Source organism: Bactrocera tryoni, chromosome 3, assembly GCF_016617805.1.
Source record: "Bactrocera tryoni isolate S06 chromosome 3, CSIRO_BtryS06_freeze2, whole genome shotgun sequence".
NCBI lineage: Eukaryota > Metazoa > Arthropoda > Insecta > Diptera > Tephritidae > Bactrocera > Bactrocera tryoni.
Window position 1 is genome coordinate 3,065,688 of NC_052501.1, and position 19,047 is coordinate 3,084,734.

At 38.7% G+C, this 19,047-nt stretch overlaps 3 protein-coding genes across 5 annotated transcripts in view; 1 reads left to right on the forward strand and 2 right to left on the reverse strand.

Annotated features, from left to right (window-relative positions):
• Positions 1-19,047, reverse strand: part of LOC120771793 — a 146,982-nt gene that overhangs the window by 18,955 nt on the left and 108,980 nt on the right. Inside the window, exon 1 of one of the 2 annotated variants that reach the window (XM_040099990.1) lies at positions 14,165-14,810. The exons of the other annotated variant lie outside the window; for it this stretch is intronic. The gene's annotated coding sequence lies outside the window, so the exon portion shown is untranslated. Of the gene's footprint in view, positions 1-14,164; positions 14,811-19,047 lie in introns of those variants that run through there. 2 annotated transcript variants of the gene reach the window in all.
• LOC120771796 (inositol-pentakisphosphate 2-kinase) overlaps positions 1-19,047 on the forward strand; it is a 134,300-nt gene that overhangs the window by 2,980 nt on the left and 112,273 nt on the right. Inside the window, exons 2-3 of the mRNA XM_040099996.1 lie at positions 8,186-8,240; positions 12,828-13,145. The gene's annotated coding sequence lies outside the window, so the exon portion shown is untranslated. The remainder of the gene's footprint in view (positions 1-8,185; positions 8,241-12,827; positions 13,146-19,047) is intronic.
• LOC120771794 (phosphatidylinositol 4-phosphate 5-kinase type-1 alpha) lies at positions 156-5,751 on the reverse strand. 2 transcript variants are annotated; one of them, XM_040099993.1, is made up of 3 exons: positions 5,645-5,751; positions 5,312-5,582; positions 156-3,477 (listed from the first exon to the last, which is right to left on the reverse strand). In XM_040099993.1, the coding sequence occupies exon 3, from the start codon at positions 3,403-3,405 to the stop codon at positions 1,072-1,074; it is 2,334 nt and encodes a 777-aa protein (XP_039955927.1). In that variant the 5' UTR covers positions 3,406-3,477; positions 5,312-5,582; positions 5,645-5,751; the 3' UTR covers positions 156-1,071. The 2 variants fall into 2 exon arrangements, with proteins under 2 accessions (XP_039955927.1, XP_039955926.1); XM_040099992.1 differs by having other exon boundaries at positions 5,312-5,751.

Consider the following 19,047-nt stretch of genomic DNA (forward strand, 5'->3'; position numbering starts at 1 on the left):
TTGTTTGGCCCAACCTACTGTACGCACTCGTATACATATGTATACATACATATGTTTATGTGCAATTGCGACCACACAATAGCAAAAAACGAATGGTTTATTTTTTATATTTTTTTGTTGAAAAATTACATTCATTTATTTATAGCATATGTATGTACATAAAAATATAAAGATTGCCTTTTATGTCGGTTCGCTGTGTAATACTATGATTATAGTAGACTCTTAATCTTGCTTTACAATCAGTAGGATAAATACGTTATAAATAATTAATATTAGAGCTAAAAGTTATAATAGCAAGTTAGATTATTACTAATACCAGTGGTTAATCCGTTAGCCAACTTTACCGAACGCCTTACCAGCGAGAATAGCTGTGTAAATTTCCAGATGAAAACGTTTTCTAACAACAAAAATCTGTATCACCGAAACGCTTAAAAATTATATAATGTTTTTTCTAATATACGCAGTTCCACTGCGCCTGTGCATAAATATGTAAGTGTGTATGTAGGCATATGAATATTTAATTATCATTATAATCGCACATTGGTCAATTAATTTAAGATAGTCAACGAAAAGTAAACTTTTAAATAATATCGATGATAGCCACAAATAAGCATAAAGTAAATAAAGCAGATATCGAAAGAAAATAATACTCAAGGAAACATAAAGCTTAAAAGTAGATTTCGTTTTTCGATTCGGAAGGCAGCAAGCACCAGCGCAGCAACACTTTTCATAACCGAAATGACTCAGGCACTAATCAGGCGATTTGCATGCAAATAAAAACAACCGTTATTGCATCGGATTACTCGCGCTTTCAACAAGCACGACAACCGCAGACTTCGAGTACTTTTAACAGCTAATATTATTTCTAATAAATAAGCGATTGCTTAGTGTAGTATTAAGCGCACTTGGTATATGATGGCTGGCACTCGCACAGACGACGTTCAACTTTTCGTTTATTTAAATAATATGTATATTAGCCCATCACACGATCACTTTCCTTACTATATGTACTTGTTCTTCTGCTAGCCCCGCACAAACGCCGCCCGAAGCGCTACAGACGTTGCTTTGCACTCATCTGACATCGTTCAGCACCAAAGTGGTTGTGTAGGTTTGCGATTGCACCGCCTTCACAAGTGTTGTTTTACGCTGGATACCGTTGGAGTTGATTTCCTCGGTACTGTTCATGAGTACACCCGACTTGGTGTTGACCACGATGCCGTTGTTGTCGACGTCGTGCACATGCACCGGCGCGTCTTCAATGCAGCCGATGGTGGTCACCTGCACATCGGTTTTGGAGAGCCGTGGCGAACGTGCACGGCGAGTGGGCGAGCGTGCGCCACTGCTGGAGGCTACCTCATCGTCGCTGTAGTCGTCGGTGGCGCTGCTTATGGCGCTGCGATTGGAACTCAGGTAAGAGCGTTGCGGCGCCAAGTGTGGGCGACCGCCATTAACCGCCGAGTTGCGGTACATGCCGCCTGTGGTGGAGGGTGTAGCTGTAATATCTTCTTCGGAGATATCGTCGAAGGCTGGTGGCGGCGTCGATGAACCGGATAACAGCGGTGGGCGTGTATGCGAGGCCAAGTTCTGTGATGGCGTGCGTTGCGGTGTGCGCAGCGTTGTCGAGCTCTTTCGCTTCGACGGGGAATGTTTCAGCGGAAAGGTGGGCGTCTTCTTGAACACAGTTTTACCCATGAAATTTTGGAAACGTTGCGCATAGAAGGATGGTCGGCACACCGAGACCGTGTCGCCGTTGTAAATGATGCTCTTGAACGTGTGCTCGAGCTTCTTCTCCAAACGGTACGATTGCAAGATATCGATTATACCGATGTACAGGATCAGACGTTCATCGTTCTCGGAACGTGCTGGTATGCCACCCGCGGGCACATCTTCGTCTTCCTCCATAGGTATGTCCATGTCGGCGGTGATCGATTCGAGTGCCGTAGAATGTGCCACCAAGCGCTGACGATTCATGCTGCGCGAGCGATTCAATGCGGTGCCAGCCGATTGCAGCGCAGTGGTTGAACCAGCATTCATCGTTTGATCAAAATCTGGTGGCTCTGGTGCCTCGCGCACCTCTTCGGAGCGTTGCAGTTTGGCACGTGCATTTCGTATGCGCTCCTCACGTTTTCCTTTTTGCGCCAAGTCCAGATTGTGTATGCCCACGAGCAGCGAGTAGTCCATTATCTGGAAGCTCTCAAGCACCATACAATCTCGCTGAATTGTCTTTATGAGTGCGTTATATTTATCTGTTTCGAGAAAAATACCATTTGGATGATGTTCCATGAAGTCTAAATCTTTAAAAGTAGGACTGGCTTTCTGCCGTTCGGTTTTCGATGCCTTACGACGAAATGTGGAGCCTTTCAAATCGTATTTCGCGTGCATTTTGATATCAGAGGGCAATAGATTGTTCATCGCCACCAAACGCACATTCTTCGCATTGTAGTGGAAGCAGTAGAGCCCGAAGAATTTTGGCAGTAGAGTGCGCGGATTCTGTGACAAGTTCATGTAGTAGCCCGGCAGTAGTTTTTGTAAAAATTCACATTCCTTCTTCTGCACTGTCTTTATGATAAACTCATCGTCGTCGGTCAAATAGAATATCGAACCGGATGCGCCTGGATTCGATAGTTGACGCAGCGGTGAAGCACACATGGACATGAGAAAATCATCGGGTGCTATGCCGAACAAGTCGCGAAAGTACCGAAAAGCAATGGGCGCATAAACTTTGAAACGAAATTCGCTATAATGATGAGCTGGCGTTATCGATGAACCGTCTGGCGGAAAAGCTATTGTTTCCATTTCCCAAAAGTCTTTCATGAGCAAGTCCCGTTTGGGTTTGCTGGCCAAACTGCCAACCGTGTGCTGTATGCCCAACTGAATGGAGCCCATTATTTGCTTAGATTGTATGCGTTTATATGTCACCTCGCCACCTTCGTCAACGCGCCGATGTCCAATTTTCTTCTCATGCTTACCGGCCGCTGACGGGTTTCTCGATACACTGGCGTCTAATGTCGAACTGGCACTACGTAAACGCTGTTGCTGCGCCGCACTTATTTCCATTTCAGCTTGCATGAGCCGTGTAGACTCATCGCCACCGTGTGCCGCAGCTGCCTCACTATAAAAGTTGCGTGACGTCGATGGCGCAGCAGGTAATATACTATTTACGGCATTCGTACTTTGATGTACGTCCTGTAATTGTGCTAAGGTTTCATCACTAGATAATCTCTTCTCCGACGTGACATGCGGTGTTATGGTGACGGTGTTGACAACCAGTGGTGGCGATGGTGTGGACGGCTTCGAAGTTGCAGGCGGGATGTTGGCAATATTGTCAACTTTCGCCTGCTCATTTGAGTTTTGTCGGTTAACCGTTTCCATTTCAATGGCATCCGCTGTCTCACCAGTTGCCATTATGACTGAGTATATGTTTGTGTTTTACACGTGTTGCTGGTCTCTGTACGCTACAGAGCGTAAGTTAAAGGTCTGAAAGTTGGTAAGAGAAAGTCAAAATTGGCAAACCTACTTTGCAGAAAATTCAAAAGCAGGAAAAAAGTTGCAACATTTATATAAAATTTCGTTTTACTAAAATTTTTGGAGTTTAATTTTTTAAGACTTCTCAAAATTAAAAATTATCCAGTTACTCAAAAAAACTAAACTAGTTGTATAAAGAAACTACTGACTGAGCAGCAAAACATTTGGATATTATCTGCTAGTGGAAAGGTCACGTATTCAGCCAAGCACACATGTATTCATCGACACACAGTCGTGCGCTGGCCTGTCACCAGACAAGCCAATGAAGCATCTAAACTATTGTTGTGCATTTCTCTTTCAACTCGAAAGCGCACCAGAGAGTACATGGGCAGCAACCAAATTACAAAGCAAAATGTTCAGCATTAAAATTCCAGACGCGTACAAGTGCAATGTCGTTGCACCGTTTATGGGTGTATGGCAAGGTGTGGTCGACGCATTGTCAATCTCATGCGCACTCACCCACTTCATGGCCCGTCTGTTGGATGAGCAACCGGCTGAAATCTCAATTGAAATCGATAATGTATCATCCTAAGCACTATAAGCAAAAATTGCTAACGATTTCAGCAAATCATTTAAAATCATGCTCAGAATTCGATTTGGAACTTTATGAGAGTAAGGCTTAAGTGAAAAGGTATGAAAATAAGCAAATGATTTTGTAAAAACAAATACAAAGGTACTCTATATACTTATAACGCTTTCGAAGCAAGCACAAATTAGGGTTAATGACAGTTTATGTGCTGCCACTTTAAACATCTGTACATACATCACTTGTTATGGAGTATAAGTATAGCTAGCATAATTTGAAATGTTTATTTTCATTGCTTTTGTCAAACCAGACCGCGAGCAATATACTTGGAAACAGACTTTTGCTACGTATGAGCACAAAAGCTATTTTTATGCACAGTTGGCGAGTCAAGTGGTCAGTATTCTGAATGTGCTGTGTATCACATGGAGAAATTTCATAAATTATATAAAAACAAAAATCGAAAACAAAACTGTTTATTTGCTTTTGATAGCCAGTGGTTGGCGGGGGATTTATGTAAGACATAACGAAAACGTGCTACTTAGTAGCTTCACTATTCAACGGAAAGAAGAATAAATTGCTGCCAATTAGTGTTGTATAAATATATGATTGTTAGAGCAAATGTGTATCACCATTTTTATTGAAAATTATTTTTATAATTGCGGCGAAGAGACAGTCGTACGGCAGTGGAATGTAATCTATTTTCCTGCTTGACTTATCAGCATTTTATGAGCTCGCCTCTTACGTAGCTGATATTTTATCTTTAATAACTTGTCGCTTATCTGACGTATGGCAAACGTCGACTATGCATCATGGGCAGCGGCGCTGTTTGGATTTTTAGACACTTAAAACACCTTTTTAATTTCCAATTAAAATAAGAATATTTAATAGTAATTAAAAAAGCTTATGATGTATAATTGTTTTAGTTTTTCTATATAGTGAGCTACAAATATTTGAGCTTTCGATAAACTTGATTTAGCAACAATTTAGCTCAGTACATACTTTGGCATTGGAAGTATGTCGTCATTTCGTCGCGTTTTTATGGAATTCACAACTTTTCACCTTGAATAGCGCATAGTCTATTGACACAAAAGCAAACAGCTGATATGATTTTTAGCCTAAGCGTTTACAACACAAACATATGTTGTAAAGATAATGATTAAATGAAATATCTGTTGTATTAATCATCCGTCAAAAATATGTTCGAAGATCAAGAAAACGTGATGATTAACTGTTGCAACTTTTTTCGTACGGTTTACTCACAATGGGATAATTTGCCAAAAATTTCCAAAACTTCAACTTCAAAGTAGTTCTCCAAATGAAAAAATCGCACTTGCTGACGCCCACAAATGAAGTTTGGAAAGCGTACTATTGAAAATCGTTTTACTATATCATTTAAAACTTTCCGGCCTCGTACAACAGAAAAATCTGCGTAATGCACGTATCACCAGCTGCTCCAACACGTACTCAGCTAACTCTTGAGGTTGTGCTCCAGCATCAGTTCCGTATTTAGTACGAAAATTACCCGACTTCGCTACACATTAATAATTCTAACTATAATTTTTGCAATTAAAAATTAGAAGAATTTTTCTCCACCTGATTTGCATATAAACTTATCCGCAAATTTAACTCAACACTTATTCACTGCTTATTCTATTTGAAAGTCGTCTGCGCTGATAAATTTTCACACAATTGTCAACGCCAATGGCTAAAAACCGAAGTGCAACTGAAATGGCAGCACTAACTTACGCATTGCCGAACGAAGCGGGAACGAAAGAGCTAGCAGCACATACATGACAGTATTATGAATCATACGCGCAACTACTGTGTAGGGCGACCTCACACGGCCACAATAAGCGATCAAGTTGCATTTGTAGACAGGGTGATGACCTTAAAAATATTCAATTATTTTCGACGATAATGTTGTCGACTCCAGTAATATTTAATCAATTATTTGCGATGATATTGTTGTCGACTTAGGCAAGCACAAATATTTTGAGTTTCTTGAAAATGAAGTATACTGCTTTTGGTAGTATATTAAACGTGTTTAATATGTTTTCATCATTTTTCACTTGGATGCTGGCGCTTGTCTACAGTATATGAGTAATGAGGCAACATTACGCATACTCTTAGTTAGCGGAACTTCCGTACAAAAATCCTTTTTATACCGAGTGGCAGCATCCTCCTACGACCATATTTTGAAGTCCGCAAATTTGTAATTTTTCTCGCGATTGTGTAGCTATTATTAAATAACTTTAAATTTGTGTAAACCTAAAGTGCAATATTAGTTAGTCGTACATTCATCCTAATCAGATTGTCATCATTCAATTAGCAAAAGAAAAATGGCTTCATACACAAGAACCGTAAACTAATATTGTAAGTCCAACTGTCGGCCAACACTAGAAATTTCATTTTATGGATTTTTTTTTATTTTTCTAAAGAAGGTATAGAATAAGCGTCGAGCAAAAGCAATTAGAAAATAAGAAGGTGCTGAATGACCTTTCTAAATTACGCCATACTCGTATTGGTGTCATTAGTAACCACGCCTGAGTGTTGTTTTCTGCGGCCGTTTGTGGTTTAATGACTCGCTGACCATAATAAGCCTGCAGCGCTGAACAGTTAGTACTTACAACTAACAAGGCGGACAGCGCTAGCTACCGTTACCGCCGACACTGCATACTGCGGCAGCGCCAGCTTTAGTACCATGAGCGAATATTAATTGGATATTGGCAAGCACGTGAAGCTACATCGAACGTCTTTAGCTCGGTAATCCACAAAGCCGCTAAGGAACAGACGACCTAAATACTCAAGTGTTTGCTAGTTGGGCGAAGAAACTTCTTAATTAAAATTCGATAGACATGCGCATTAACCAAATTAGTTATATTTTGTGCTTAAGTGTACTTGAATCGCGACAAAAAAAAAATCTACTGGATTTTAATATTTGTTGCCTTTTTTAATTTTTGCTTTCAGCGTTTTTAATTTCCTCAGCTAAGTACGCAATTACTGCAAAAAAAATCATTTGACCATGTTTACTTGTGTTGTAGTTGTTGCTTGCCCTCGGCACGTTATTAAAATTGTTGTCATTGACCACTCGAATCTCTTCCAGCTCATCTACACGACAAGTGCGTAAATTCGCAATTATGGCCGGCTAATTTGCAAATATTCGTATTTTTAAATTAGTTACAAAAATATAAAATTCAATTATTTCAGTTCCTCATTGCCCCACACCTCAAACCGGTTCTAGGTATATGGAAAGAATTTTGTACATCACCGCGCAGTGAAGCACATCTCCGTCGGCGAATATTATGGCGGCTGCGATGATTAAGCTACACTTGATTGGAAACAAGTGGTTGTTGTAACCGCACAGATATGCAATGAGGGTATACGAGGGTTGCTACTTATTGAGCGACGGGAGGGGAGCAAGTGATTGCAGCCGAGTGACCGCGTTCAATACACCGAGTGTGTCATCTACTATTGAAGCGCAGAGAAAATATGTACATACATACATATATACATATTTATATTGAATGTTTACATAATTGCTAACACTGTCCTCACCTCCAATCGCCTTGTTTCGCTAATTCTATGCATTTTCATTCCGTTCTCGTTCACTTGCTCATACAAACATACACATTGGCGATCCGATCACGTTTGCCGCAAAGGCGTAAGATATTTATTGCTGCAAAGCTGACTACTGATGCTACTTCTGCCATTGTTGTTGTCATTTATCTCCTTTTTGCGCTGTTGCCATCATTGTTTATAGCTTGTTGCTTGAATGTGTGTCTGTGTTAGTAAGGCTTTACATTTACATAAATTGTTTTGCGCTTGAATGACTGAATTATATTAAGTCTCAATTGCGCTTCGACTGGAATTTTGTTAAATATTGAGCTTTAATTGTCGGCAATGCACAGCAGCGCTGCAAGCATTGAAAACAGCAGCGAAATTAGCTGTCATATATTTATGGAAAATCCTACTTAGTGATTGTCGCAGGTGTGCTCATGCAAAATGTGCTTAGACACATACATACATACATACATATGTACATGTATTACTGAGTAATCTGTGTATAAACCCAATTAGAAACATTTAATCTATCATAAGAATTTATTGTTATTTATAATTTTTTCTTTATTCCAGATAAATTCAATTACACAAAGTTACTCACATCTTGAAAACAAGCAAGCAGTCTGGAGTAAGTAAATACAGTACAAAGATACCGTTAAGTTTAAGTAGAATCATTTAAAAAGATTTTCCATTAGATTTATCTAATAACAAATTTAATGCTTTATTGAGTCATAAGCGCGTAAGTACACTATACTCCTTTGTAAGTAAGTATGTATCTAACAGTTCAACATTCAATATAAACGCATCTATTTGGCGCCGAGTGCAATATAGAAACACGTGCTTAACCGAAATAGCAGTGAGAATAACAAAAACAAAATTGAAGTGGATAAAGTTAATATAAAGTGCAGCTGATAAAACAAAAATACAAGAAATAAAAAGAAAAAAATGTATATTTCGGAAGTAAGTACCCAGCCGGAAGTTGTCACTTAAAGGTAAGAAAGCATTAGACATTATTTTTATCTTCTTTAGTTTCAAACAAAAAAATTTTCCATACAAGAACTTGATTTTGTTCTTCAGTTTATATGAATATCTCAAAAAACGAGGAAGCTAATGTGTATACAGACGGGCAAACGAACAGGCAGACGTAGTACTGTGATCAAATTGAAAGGTGAATTTTGTCCATTTCGCCTCCTTCAAAGTAATCCGCTCCCGCTGCAATACACATGCCAACGAATTTTCAAGTCATCATAGCACTTTTAAAAATTCTCCGTCGTCAGAGCCTTCTTCGATTCAGCTTTTATATCTTCAATTGAGTCAAAATGGTGTCCTCGGAGTGGTCATGTGACTTTGTTGAATAGCCATAAGTTATTAGTTGAAAATGTGGCGAAATGATCACGAATAACCAATGCAGTATGAGATGGTGCATTATCGCATTTCTTTGTTTAATAAATTCAGACATAGTAAAAATCGATTAATTCACTTTTAGAGCCTCACAAAACGACGCGTATCTCAAATACGAATATTTTGACGTGAAATTTAGCATACTTAGATGTCACTAACGGTACTACGGTAACTTACAAAAAAAAAAATTAAATTACCCATTTGAAAAACTCGCGAAGTATAAATTAAAAATTCACCTTTCAATTTGATCACAGTAGTACAAGCCCAGTTCGTCACACTGATCATTCATAAATATACATATATTTTAGAGGGAAAAACTTTTCATTCTGGTTTGCCCTTAAATACATATGTATATAGTATATTTACGTATGTACATATGTATTTTTTACCATTCATATTAACTAGAATAGAATATTATTTATTTATTTTTAATGGAATGGTGTGAACTTATAAAAATATTTTCAGTTTAGACATTCTCTACATAATAAAATTGCTGCTGGATCAGATTGTGGTTTAGGCTGTTATAGAAAAGCTTAGCTGAATATTTTAAATATTTTATTTTATTTTCCGTAACACATTCCATAGGACGTATAGTTCACTGCTGCGCTTGAATTGTGTTTTCTTTTATTCATCTTTTTGTCCGACACACACACACACACATTCAGCAAATGGCCGAAATGACCGAAATGGATACACAAATGTGTTCATTTGAATTGCTTTGGACTTTTGGTCAGCAACAATTTCAAACTATCGGTTGGAGTACGTAAATGTCATTTAAGCTCAGCAAAAAGAAAGACAAAATACCTCAGAGCAATTAGTTTATATTTTATTACTTGCAGATAACTAAAATAGACACATTTCAAAGTACGAAAATTTGTTGCGATAAATTGGATACGGTATACTTATTTCAGAAATAACAAAAACTGACATAGAACTATAACGAAAGCGGTAGAGAAGAAAGTGACAAAGCGAGTAAAAATGCTTTCCAACGCCACAATAATGGAGCTTCATGTAAAAAAAGAAAAATTCTCGGCCGTTGGGTCATTGGCTTCTGGTGGTGCACTGCTGAACAGCCAACATTCGAGTTATACAAAAATTAGCAACAAAAGCTCAGTTTCCATACGCCGAACTGTCAGCGATATTTGAGCTCGCACTGATTGGTGGCACTGACCGTGCGCTGTCAAACGTCAGCTGCATAGAGTGCCGTTACATGTAGCCATGGCATGTGTCTATCAGTCCGCGTTCTACCGCTGCTGCATTTCCAACAATTATGCGTTAACTGTATTACGTTCGGGCACATAATGACACTAATCATAATGACAATAGCTTGTCAAGACGACGATAATAAAGCCATAGCAACTGATGTTGACTGCTGTCTGATGCATCAGCTGTTGATGATGCGTCCATTGAAGTGCGAGGCGTGATAATAGAGCCAAGAGTAAGCAGCTTGTTTGAACTACTTAGAAGGAAGACTACAGCAAGCTTGCTAAACACGTTTTACGGTGGCGAAGCACTGCTTCAGACACGCTTAGCGTTAGGGTGGCACGCATGTAACGGTATCACCAGCACTGAGTACGAAGAGGCTAAGCTGTGAGGGAAATCCCACGTATCGCCCACATTCATCAGCTCCGCATTTGGTAGCGAGACGATGGTCAGCGGTGACAGTTATGGCCAATCGTCACTGCAATTGTCGTGCTCGTAAATGCGCATCAGTGCGCACACAATTGACAATTAACTTTAGTTGCTGTCATAAGTCTAATTGAATTGAAATAGCATTTGCGCTTGTAAATCTCTACAAAATGATCGCCACTTCGCCATAAATGCAGCTCAATGAGTCAATGAGTCGCTTAAACGCTACCGAAATGGTCACTATAATGTAAACGCTGTCGCATTCAACTTGCCAAATTTCGTACAATTCACAATGGAAAACTAAATGGCGGTTGAATTTTATAAAATTATTATTTTTTTCTGATTTGACTTTTACTGTTATTGTTTTGTGTGTGTGTTTGGATTTTCAGGAAATCGTTTTTATTTATTAGTTGGTATTTGTTGAGGCCATTTGAGTAATACTTAATGTTGCGCACGCTGTTGTTGTTGTTGTTGCTTGGTATAAAATAAGTGTTGCAATAATTGTGTCAATCGTTAACACTTTTCCGCGCTTTATGGCACTTATGTTAGCACGCAACTATGCATATTAGGGTGGTCATTAAATAACACATAAAAGATTTTTTTATTTAGCGCGTATAATGATAATACATACATATGTTTAAGGTAAAGGTAGATCGTAGGGTTGGTCATATCGATGGACCTCACTTGGCCAGCTGTAAGAGTTGGTCATTGTGATACCCAAAGACTAATAGAAATAGATCACAAGCTCCTCTTTGATCATCGAAGCTTTTTGAGCTTTTAAAAATTTATTGAGGCTTTTTGTTTTAAGCCCAATCATTTCGAGGGACCTAAGACGTGTCTATCGAGATATTTCAATGCCACTCTGGCAAGAGCTGGGCAAAAGAGAAGAAAGTGACAAAATGATACAACTTTGGTAAAATTACATACAGCGTCAGTAAAAGAGTGGAGAGTGTCCAGTCAGAACACCTACAATAGCGCAAGATTGACTTTAGCAAGTAGCTCAGACGATCTGTTACAGATCACTCTAGCCCAGAACAATTTCGCAGCCGCAAAAGTTCTGGTTGATGACCAGCGCTTGCTGTGAGCATGAAAGGGCTAGTGCAAGAATGCAAGGGGATAATGAACTCGCTTCCAATCGGATGAAATTGGAGTAAGGGTGCCCTCTCTAGCAAGTTCATAAGTTTTGCAGTTTTACCGGCGATTCTGCTGTGACTGGGACAGGAAAAAGTCTAATACAGAAGAAGCTTGATGTTATTGCTAAGAGGTCATGCACTCCTTGACTAGTTTTGAGCGCACAGTCAGACATGATTATAAGTTTTGGTTGACTTTGTAGACGGTAAAGCGCGTTACATTGGGTTTAAGTTTAGATTTTTGTTTGCCGACTCAAGAACTGGCTACATTTGCGTCTAATTTCAGCTCTTCTTCTGCAGACTCACATAAATACAAAAAACAAATAATTGTTGAAACGCATCGCTGCAGCCTCCTCTTCAAAAATAATTTGGTTATTCAAATGATGGCGTGAAAAAATACTTTTAATATTTCGAGTCTATATAGAAATCAGAATTTGTCACCCTTGCGCCGCGCCCTAACATTTAAGTGTCACTTTAGCGCGCACGTAAACGCTTACATTAGTTCAAGTGTTGTGCTTGATTTTTACAATTTTGCTTTCATTATTAAATATGCTGCATTATTTACCGCATAATTATGGCTTAATTGCGCTGCCTATTTCATTCCAATAATTAATAACGGTATTGTTGTATTGCGCAATTTTAATACCGCATTTCTCAATATTTTCCAATTAGTTAAAAGTACGAGTATGTATTTATTTTTATAGCCCAATAAGTCTAATAAACTTAATGCAGCGATAAAGGAGGATAATGCCGGGATTAAGTAGCTGTATTTCGAAATCACGAGATTAATTCGCCCCTCTGACTTTTAATTCCTTTTTTTTTAATTTCTCACACAAATCAAAATAAAGCGTTTTCAGTCAACTCACATATAAAAAAATTATGTATAAGTGGAATAATTAACATTTTTATAATAAAAATTCGAGAAAACATACATATAAAGTAAGTCACTACATTAAAAAACAGCAAATTATTTTTCTGCTGCCTCCAGCTATAAAATATGCTCTAATTTGTTACATATTAAATAATCAAAGATTTCTTTGTCTTTCATCCTGCAGCTGTTTTGAGCACGCTTACGTGTTGGAGTCATGTATGAGTAAAGTACAAATGGACGGAGAATACGCATAGCTACATACATATGGTATTTCCAGCGAACTCCGGAGTGAGTCACAAGCGATAGCGCGAATCCAAAAGTCAGGAAAGCATAGAAAAGTAAACAACTTCCAGTTGCACAAAGAACCTAAGGAACCGCATAGACCCCAACGCATAAACGCATAAAGGAAATTACAGAGCTAAATTTTAGCGCATAATTACCAGTAATTACTTAGTCTAACAAGGCTAGCAAAAGTGTGGCCGCAATTGTCGTCACTCAACAAGTAAGTAGAACAATTTTGATTATTATTGTGCTTCGACAAATTGGCAGTGCAAATTAAGCAGTAAATTATAGTCAAGCTGCAGTAAACAGGTAGTTATCGTTTGACATATGTATGTCTGGGTGCATTTAATACAATCAAGGCCTTAGGAATTTCATAATTTTATCACGCACGCTAAGAAAAGCGACTTTTTTTTCAAAAACTTTCTCAATTAGCACTCTCTTTTGTTTGTTTTTGAAGCACTCAGAATTGTAGGAAGAGATAAGCAAATTAAAGCTTAAAACAAAGGGCGCACACACACGCGGGCAATTGCAGACGAATTGATAAGGTTCCGTAGTAAGTATTTATTGGCGGCATTTGTCATATATTTTCACAGTGGCGGGCACAAAAATGAGGTTGTATAATGGGCGAGATTTTTCATGTTTGCGTAATTATTTAATTGTTTATTTTATTTTTATAAGACGATAATGATATAAAGTAAGAGGTGTTTAATAAGTAAATTTAGCTTTCAAATATTATTTCTGACTCAGAAGATCTCAGCATCTAGATACGAAAAAATACTTGGGAAAGACAGAGTATATGGTCTGTAAACTTTAACTCAGGACAGCAAAAAATAAATAAGATAGCGTCTCAAAATAATTCTCAAAAACTCCATAAAATGCATTTTCGGATAGAACAAGCTTTAAGGGTGTAATTTTACGCCTAAATATGCTTAAAACAAGTTTTAGCTTTCAATTCTCGATTTAAAATAATATTTATGAACACTCAGATATAAAATCGCAGCAAATCTATCAAGGTAAAGCTTTTACGATTTTTAAGCCTAAATCTTTGTCGCCTTAACGATCTTATATCTCTCATATTTCCTGGCCTTTCAGCGATCCACATAGCGCTACTTTACATGCTGTTTGCCTGCAATGCTTTTTTGACACACTTTTAAATTTTTCGTTTTTTTTTTGTGCAGTCAGTTATTTCCGCTGTCTTTAACCCGTTAACAGCCAATTTGTACATCAAAGCTTACTTACCAGTATTGCCTCCAGAGCTGTTGCACGCTTTTAGAACAGTGGAAAGGTATCGAATACGCGTAATCCAAATATGTTTGTGCTTAAAATCGACGTAGCGGTCCGTAAAAGGCGGCGTGTATCCGTTGAAGCAATGACAGTAGCCAAAGTTATTGACAATCGTGTTTACAACGGCGAGCACTTAAGAGTGTGTGACGACGTTACAAAGTCAAAGTTTTTTTTTTTACTTTAGTAGACTTTTTCGTAAACTTTCGTGTGTTTGTTTTTTTTAAGAATTCCACTCACTTCTTTGTAGTACATATTTTGCTTCGAATTTGTTTTGAACTTTTTGTTTTTGTTTTGTGTGTGGCTTTCTTATTCAAAACACGCACCAAACGAATTGTTGTCAACTGCGATTTTCTGTTGTTGCGCGCAAGATTATTGTTGTTTTCTCATGCCACCACAATTACTACTCTTGTTAGTAACAATTAGCAAGTTCTACTTCGACTCGGAACTTTTGTGGGTGAGACACTGCTTTTGTGTAAATATTTTATGCTTTTCCGACACAAAACAAAGCCACTTTTCGGTTCACCAAATTTTTAGTCTAGCAAATAAACTTTTTTGACGCTTTGTAGTTTAGCGCGCGAAAATATTTTTTAGTAAATGAAACACTGTTATATAAAAAATATCCAAATAAGCACTTTTTCAACACTTTTTTATTTTCTTTCCAAAAATGTTTTTTATTCCTTTTTTTGTTTTTTTTTTTATTATCTTCTTAGTGTCCAGTTTTCTTTGCAAAATCACATATCAGTTACTTGCATTTGTTTACTTCGTTAACCCCCACACATCATCTGTTCGCGCCCGTCTCTGCCCAACTACTGCCAATAACTGATATTCACGTCTTAAACGCTACGATCATTCCGAGTCGCTGCCTACCGTCTTTCGTAGCCTTTGCCGAATGCGCACACGTTGTCTTCGTTGTGGTGCGAGTCAATCGCGTTTGTTGTCAACAATTCAAAAAAGACTGTTAATGGGCTACAGGTAAACAACTCACAGTCGCACTCTCCCTGAGCGCGCTCTTATGAGTCAAAGCAGTAAAATGAGTCAAACTGGTCAAAGTATGTTTGCATTGAGTTGTCGAGAACTTACGTGCTATCGCATGACTCATGGCGCGCTTCTAGTGACTAAGCCGGCAGCCAGGCAGTTAGCATTCCTCACTCGAGTCTCCCAGTGCGCGCTACGCCCGTGCACTCAATGAGTCTCTTGGCCTCTCTTGGTTACTTAGTAACCACTTTAAGTGCCGGCTTTATCAGCAAAGTTAGCAGCTAGCACAGTTGAGTCTTCAGCACGTAAAACAGCTGTGCACGAATAACCGAAAGAGAAGCAGAAGAAACAATACGACACACCGGTCGCTCCAGTTGGACTAGCGGTAAGTGGCACGTTTGTTATCGGCTGAGTCTTCGGGCGTTATTGGTAGGTGCTGTATGTGCTAGTTTCTATGTCGTGTGCTCAAAGTCGTGCAGCTGTCGTTTTCGGCTGTCAGATGTTAATGCGCTTCCTACTCGCCGCGCTGCAACCCCCTTATGCCTCTACCATCGTCGTTGTTGTTCTTCTGTATTTTTGTACATTTACCCATAAGTGACTCGTTCCACATAATGCACCGCATTGTTACAGCGTGTTATATTTATTATACGTATATTTCTATGTGAGTGTGTGTGCGCGCATAAATTCCATTTAGTCGCGTACATTTTTATTGCTCTTTCATCCGAGTAATGTTGTTGTTTGATAGTTGGGACCGCGCAGTAGCGCCAAATAACACAACTGCCGTTTTACGCTTGTTTGTTTTGGGATTGTTGAGTTTGCGCACGCGCTCTTCCCAAACATCCCTCGTGGAGAGAGCGTTGCACTGCGCGCCAATTGACACCTTTGACGCAGCGCCGCACAGCGCGTTATGGCTAAGCGGCGCTAGCCCGCATCTGCTGCAAACTGTAACGTTCACCAGATGCACACTCATCAAAGTCATTATCCACACATGTGTGTATGTGTGTGTATGCATTGCGCAGACTATTTGATAGCCATCGGCGCGCATGCGTCATTACCATTACTTTGTTGGGTGTCGGAGACAAAGCAGGGGTAGCTCATGCCGGTGATGACGAGCACCGGTGGGCACTACACACACATACATATATAATTATATCTTGCTGCGAAGGGTGATTTGTAAGTAACGTTTATTTTGCTTTTGCGGCGACGCAGATGAATATGTGGCTGCCATAATCCAACTTCTGGTGTGCTGCTGGAAAGTTGTGGACGATTTTTATACATGTATGTACATACATATGTTTGTGACTTATGAAAATAAATATAATTTAATAGTTTAATTGAGCATAGCTAGTGTTAGAATGCTAGTACTCTCCGACAGGCATACAAGCTTTGCTCTTAAATTCTACCAACATTTTTTAAGAATTCAAAAATTAGGAAACCTCAGCTCACTTGCTACTTGCTTCACTGCTTACTTTGTTTAGCGGAATTTGCATAACTTGTCCTTAATTTATTCATAAATGCAACTCCAGCAAACTTCTTAAACACAGATTTGTCTGAAAAAACTACCCTTAAGTCCAATAACAGCTTTTGAAGCTACTTGACCAGACCTGACCTTCTCGACAGACCTGCTTTTTTTCGTCTCAAGATAGGGTATTTTAAGGCAGTCTTTTCATCTTATTTGTATGGTAAGACGAGAAGACCGATGGCCCGATTTATACATAAAGTTTGAATTTTATCAAAAATACACTACAACGGTTTGCTGCTCTCTGCAAAAGTCAGCAAAACTGCTAAAAATTCTGTCTGTGTAATTTTCCTGAAGTTTCTTAGTTAAAATGAATTGTTTGCTCTTTCATCGGGGATTTTGTTTGCTGCCATTCGTTTAGTTCCAAACTTTAACCAACATCCAAGGAGCATTGGTTCTCAGCGTATTTAGGTAAGGTTAGGTAAATCTGGTAGGCCAATACCTACGCATAGACCAGTTTGCCATACCAGATGGAGTTCAGTTGCCAAGTCCAAGAGAAGTAGTCATCGTTTAGGATGCCTGCGCTTGACGCGAATTTTAACAGACTCTGCGGTCTCTCTATCGATTCCTCCTACAGTGCATCATACAGTAGGGACCCCAAATGCTCGTAAACAAAATATGTTAAGTCGATCCATAAGGGATACTAAGGTCCTCTGCTATATTTCTGATGCCAACATGATTATTTGCAAAGACTTGTCTTTAACTTTTTCGATGTTATCGTTATTAACAGAGCTGAATGGACAACTCTTTTGAGGAAGGTTTTCGATGACTTCACGACCTTTACAGAATATTTTTTGCCACTCAAAAAACTTGTGTTCATGATTAAATAGATCCTCATGACTCTTCTGCTGCGCTTTCAATGATGCCGTAGCCGTGATAACAATGAAATTGTAAAAATTCGAGCGAACTCGTTGTACAACTTTTTCCATGGTAAAAATTGGCAGATAAACCTTTCGAATCATAGACAAACAACTGCAAAACGCACACTAATTGTGGCGATCAAACTGCACACGAACTTAAAAATGGTTGTATCAATCTAAAAAATATATTTTCCGATTCAACAAGTCCCCACAAAATTTTATATAATTTTATACGAAATAAGCTCTAAGGCCAAATATAGAGACTATGTAGAAAGATTCGAAAGTGAATTCTATTTTCATCTTGATCCTTTAACCATTCAATTACTGTCTATGCAGCTTGTTTGGGAACAAAAAAGACTCATACTAAGACCTTTTTAACCCTTTGGTACTTGAACTTTTTGTAACCGCCCAACTTCAATTCAGCAAATCAATTTAACTAGAAATCACACTATTTATCTTTTCGTAAATAAAACATTTCCTTTGCTTATCATATTCATTTGGAGTTAACAGTTTGGCATTGACCTAAAATAGAGCCCTTTCTGTGTGGTTGCTTTGATGAACTTATCGGTTTTTGTCACTGGTTGGTGGTATAGAAGTAAAAGTCGATAGCGGTGTTTCATCACCCCAGTGGAATTTTGGTTTGATGCATTTTTGTTTTCGAAAAAGATAACCAACGAAGTTGAGCAACTTACACTTGGGTAAATAGAAACAGTTATGCGTCTATTTGCATTGCGATAAGATAACTGTTTGTATTGAGATAGTGCGAGTGTCAATTCACAAAAGCTCAGATAGGTGTTGGGGGGTTTAAAACGAATTATTGATTTGGATAAATTGACGGAAGTGAGTTGTGGATAATTTCAAACGAATTGCTCGTTATATGCAACGATAAGACAGGAAAATCATATTTTTTTTTTATAGTTTTGGACATGGCAATGTTCACTTTCGTCATATTCAAGTATGTACCATTTTGGTCGACCCCTTTTTGTCATTTTTCCGCTGGAGACATTATTCCGTCGGTGTAAAACTTTTCTGGTATCTTGGCGAAAAACTGCGACATGTAATTTTCACAGGCTTCTCTTGAAGCCAACTTTACTCTATTAATGGAGTCCTGCATGACCGAAATAATTAGTATTCCGATGGTGCAAGGTTAGGGCTATATGGTCGATGCATCAAAACTTCCCAGCCAAGCTCTCCCAGTTTTTGCCGAGACATCAAAGATGTGTGTGGTCTAGCGTTGTCCTAATAGAAAACGAAGCCCTTTCTGTTGATCAGTTCTGGGCGTTCGAGCAATCGACTTGCTTTAATCTCTTCAGTTTTTGACAGTAAAATGTAAAGTCAATCATTCGACCAGGCTGGAGCAGCTCATAGTGGATGATTCCTTTCCAATCCCACCAAACACTCAGCATAACTTTTCGAGGCGTTAATCCTGGCTTTGCAACCATTTGTTGAGCTTCCCCATGCTTGGACCATGATATTTTCGGCAC

Coding starts and splice junctions, on each gene's coding strand:
- LOC120771794 (XM_040099993.1), bottom strand. CDS start 3,405: ATGGCAACTGGTGAGACAGCGGATGCCATTGAAATGGAAACGGTTAAC.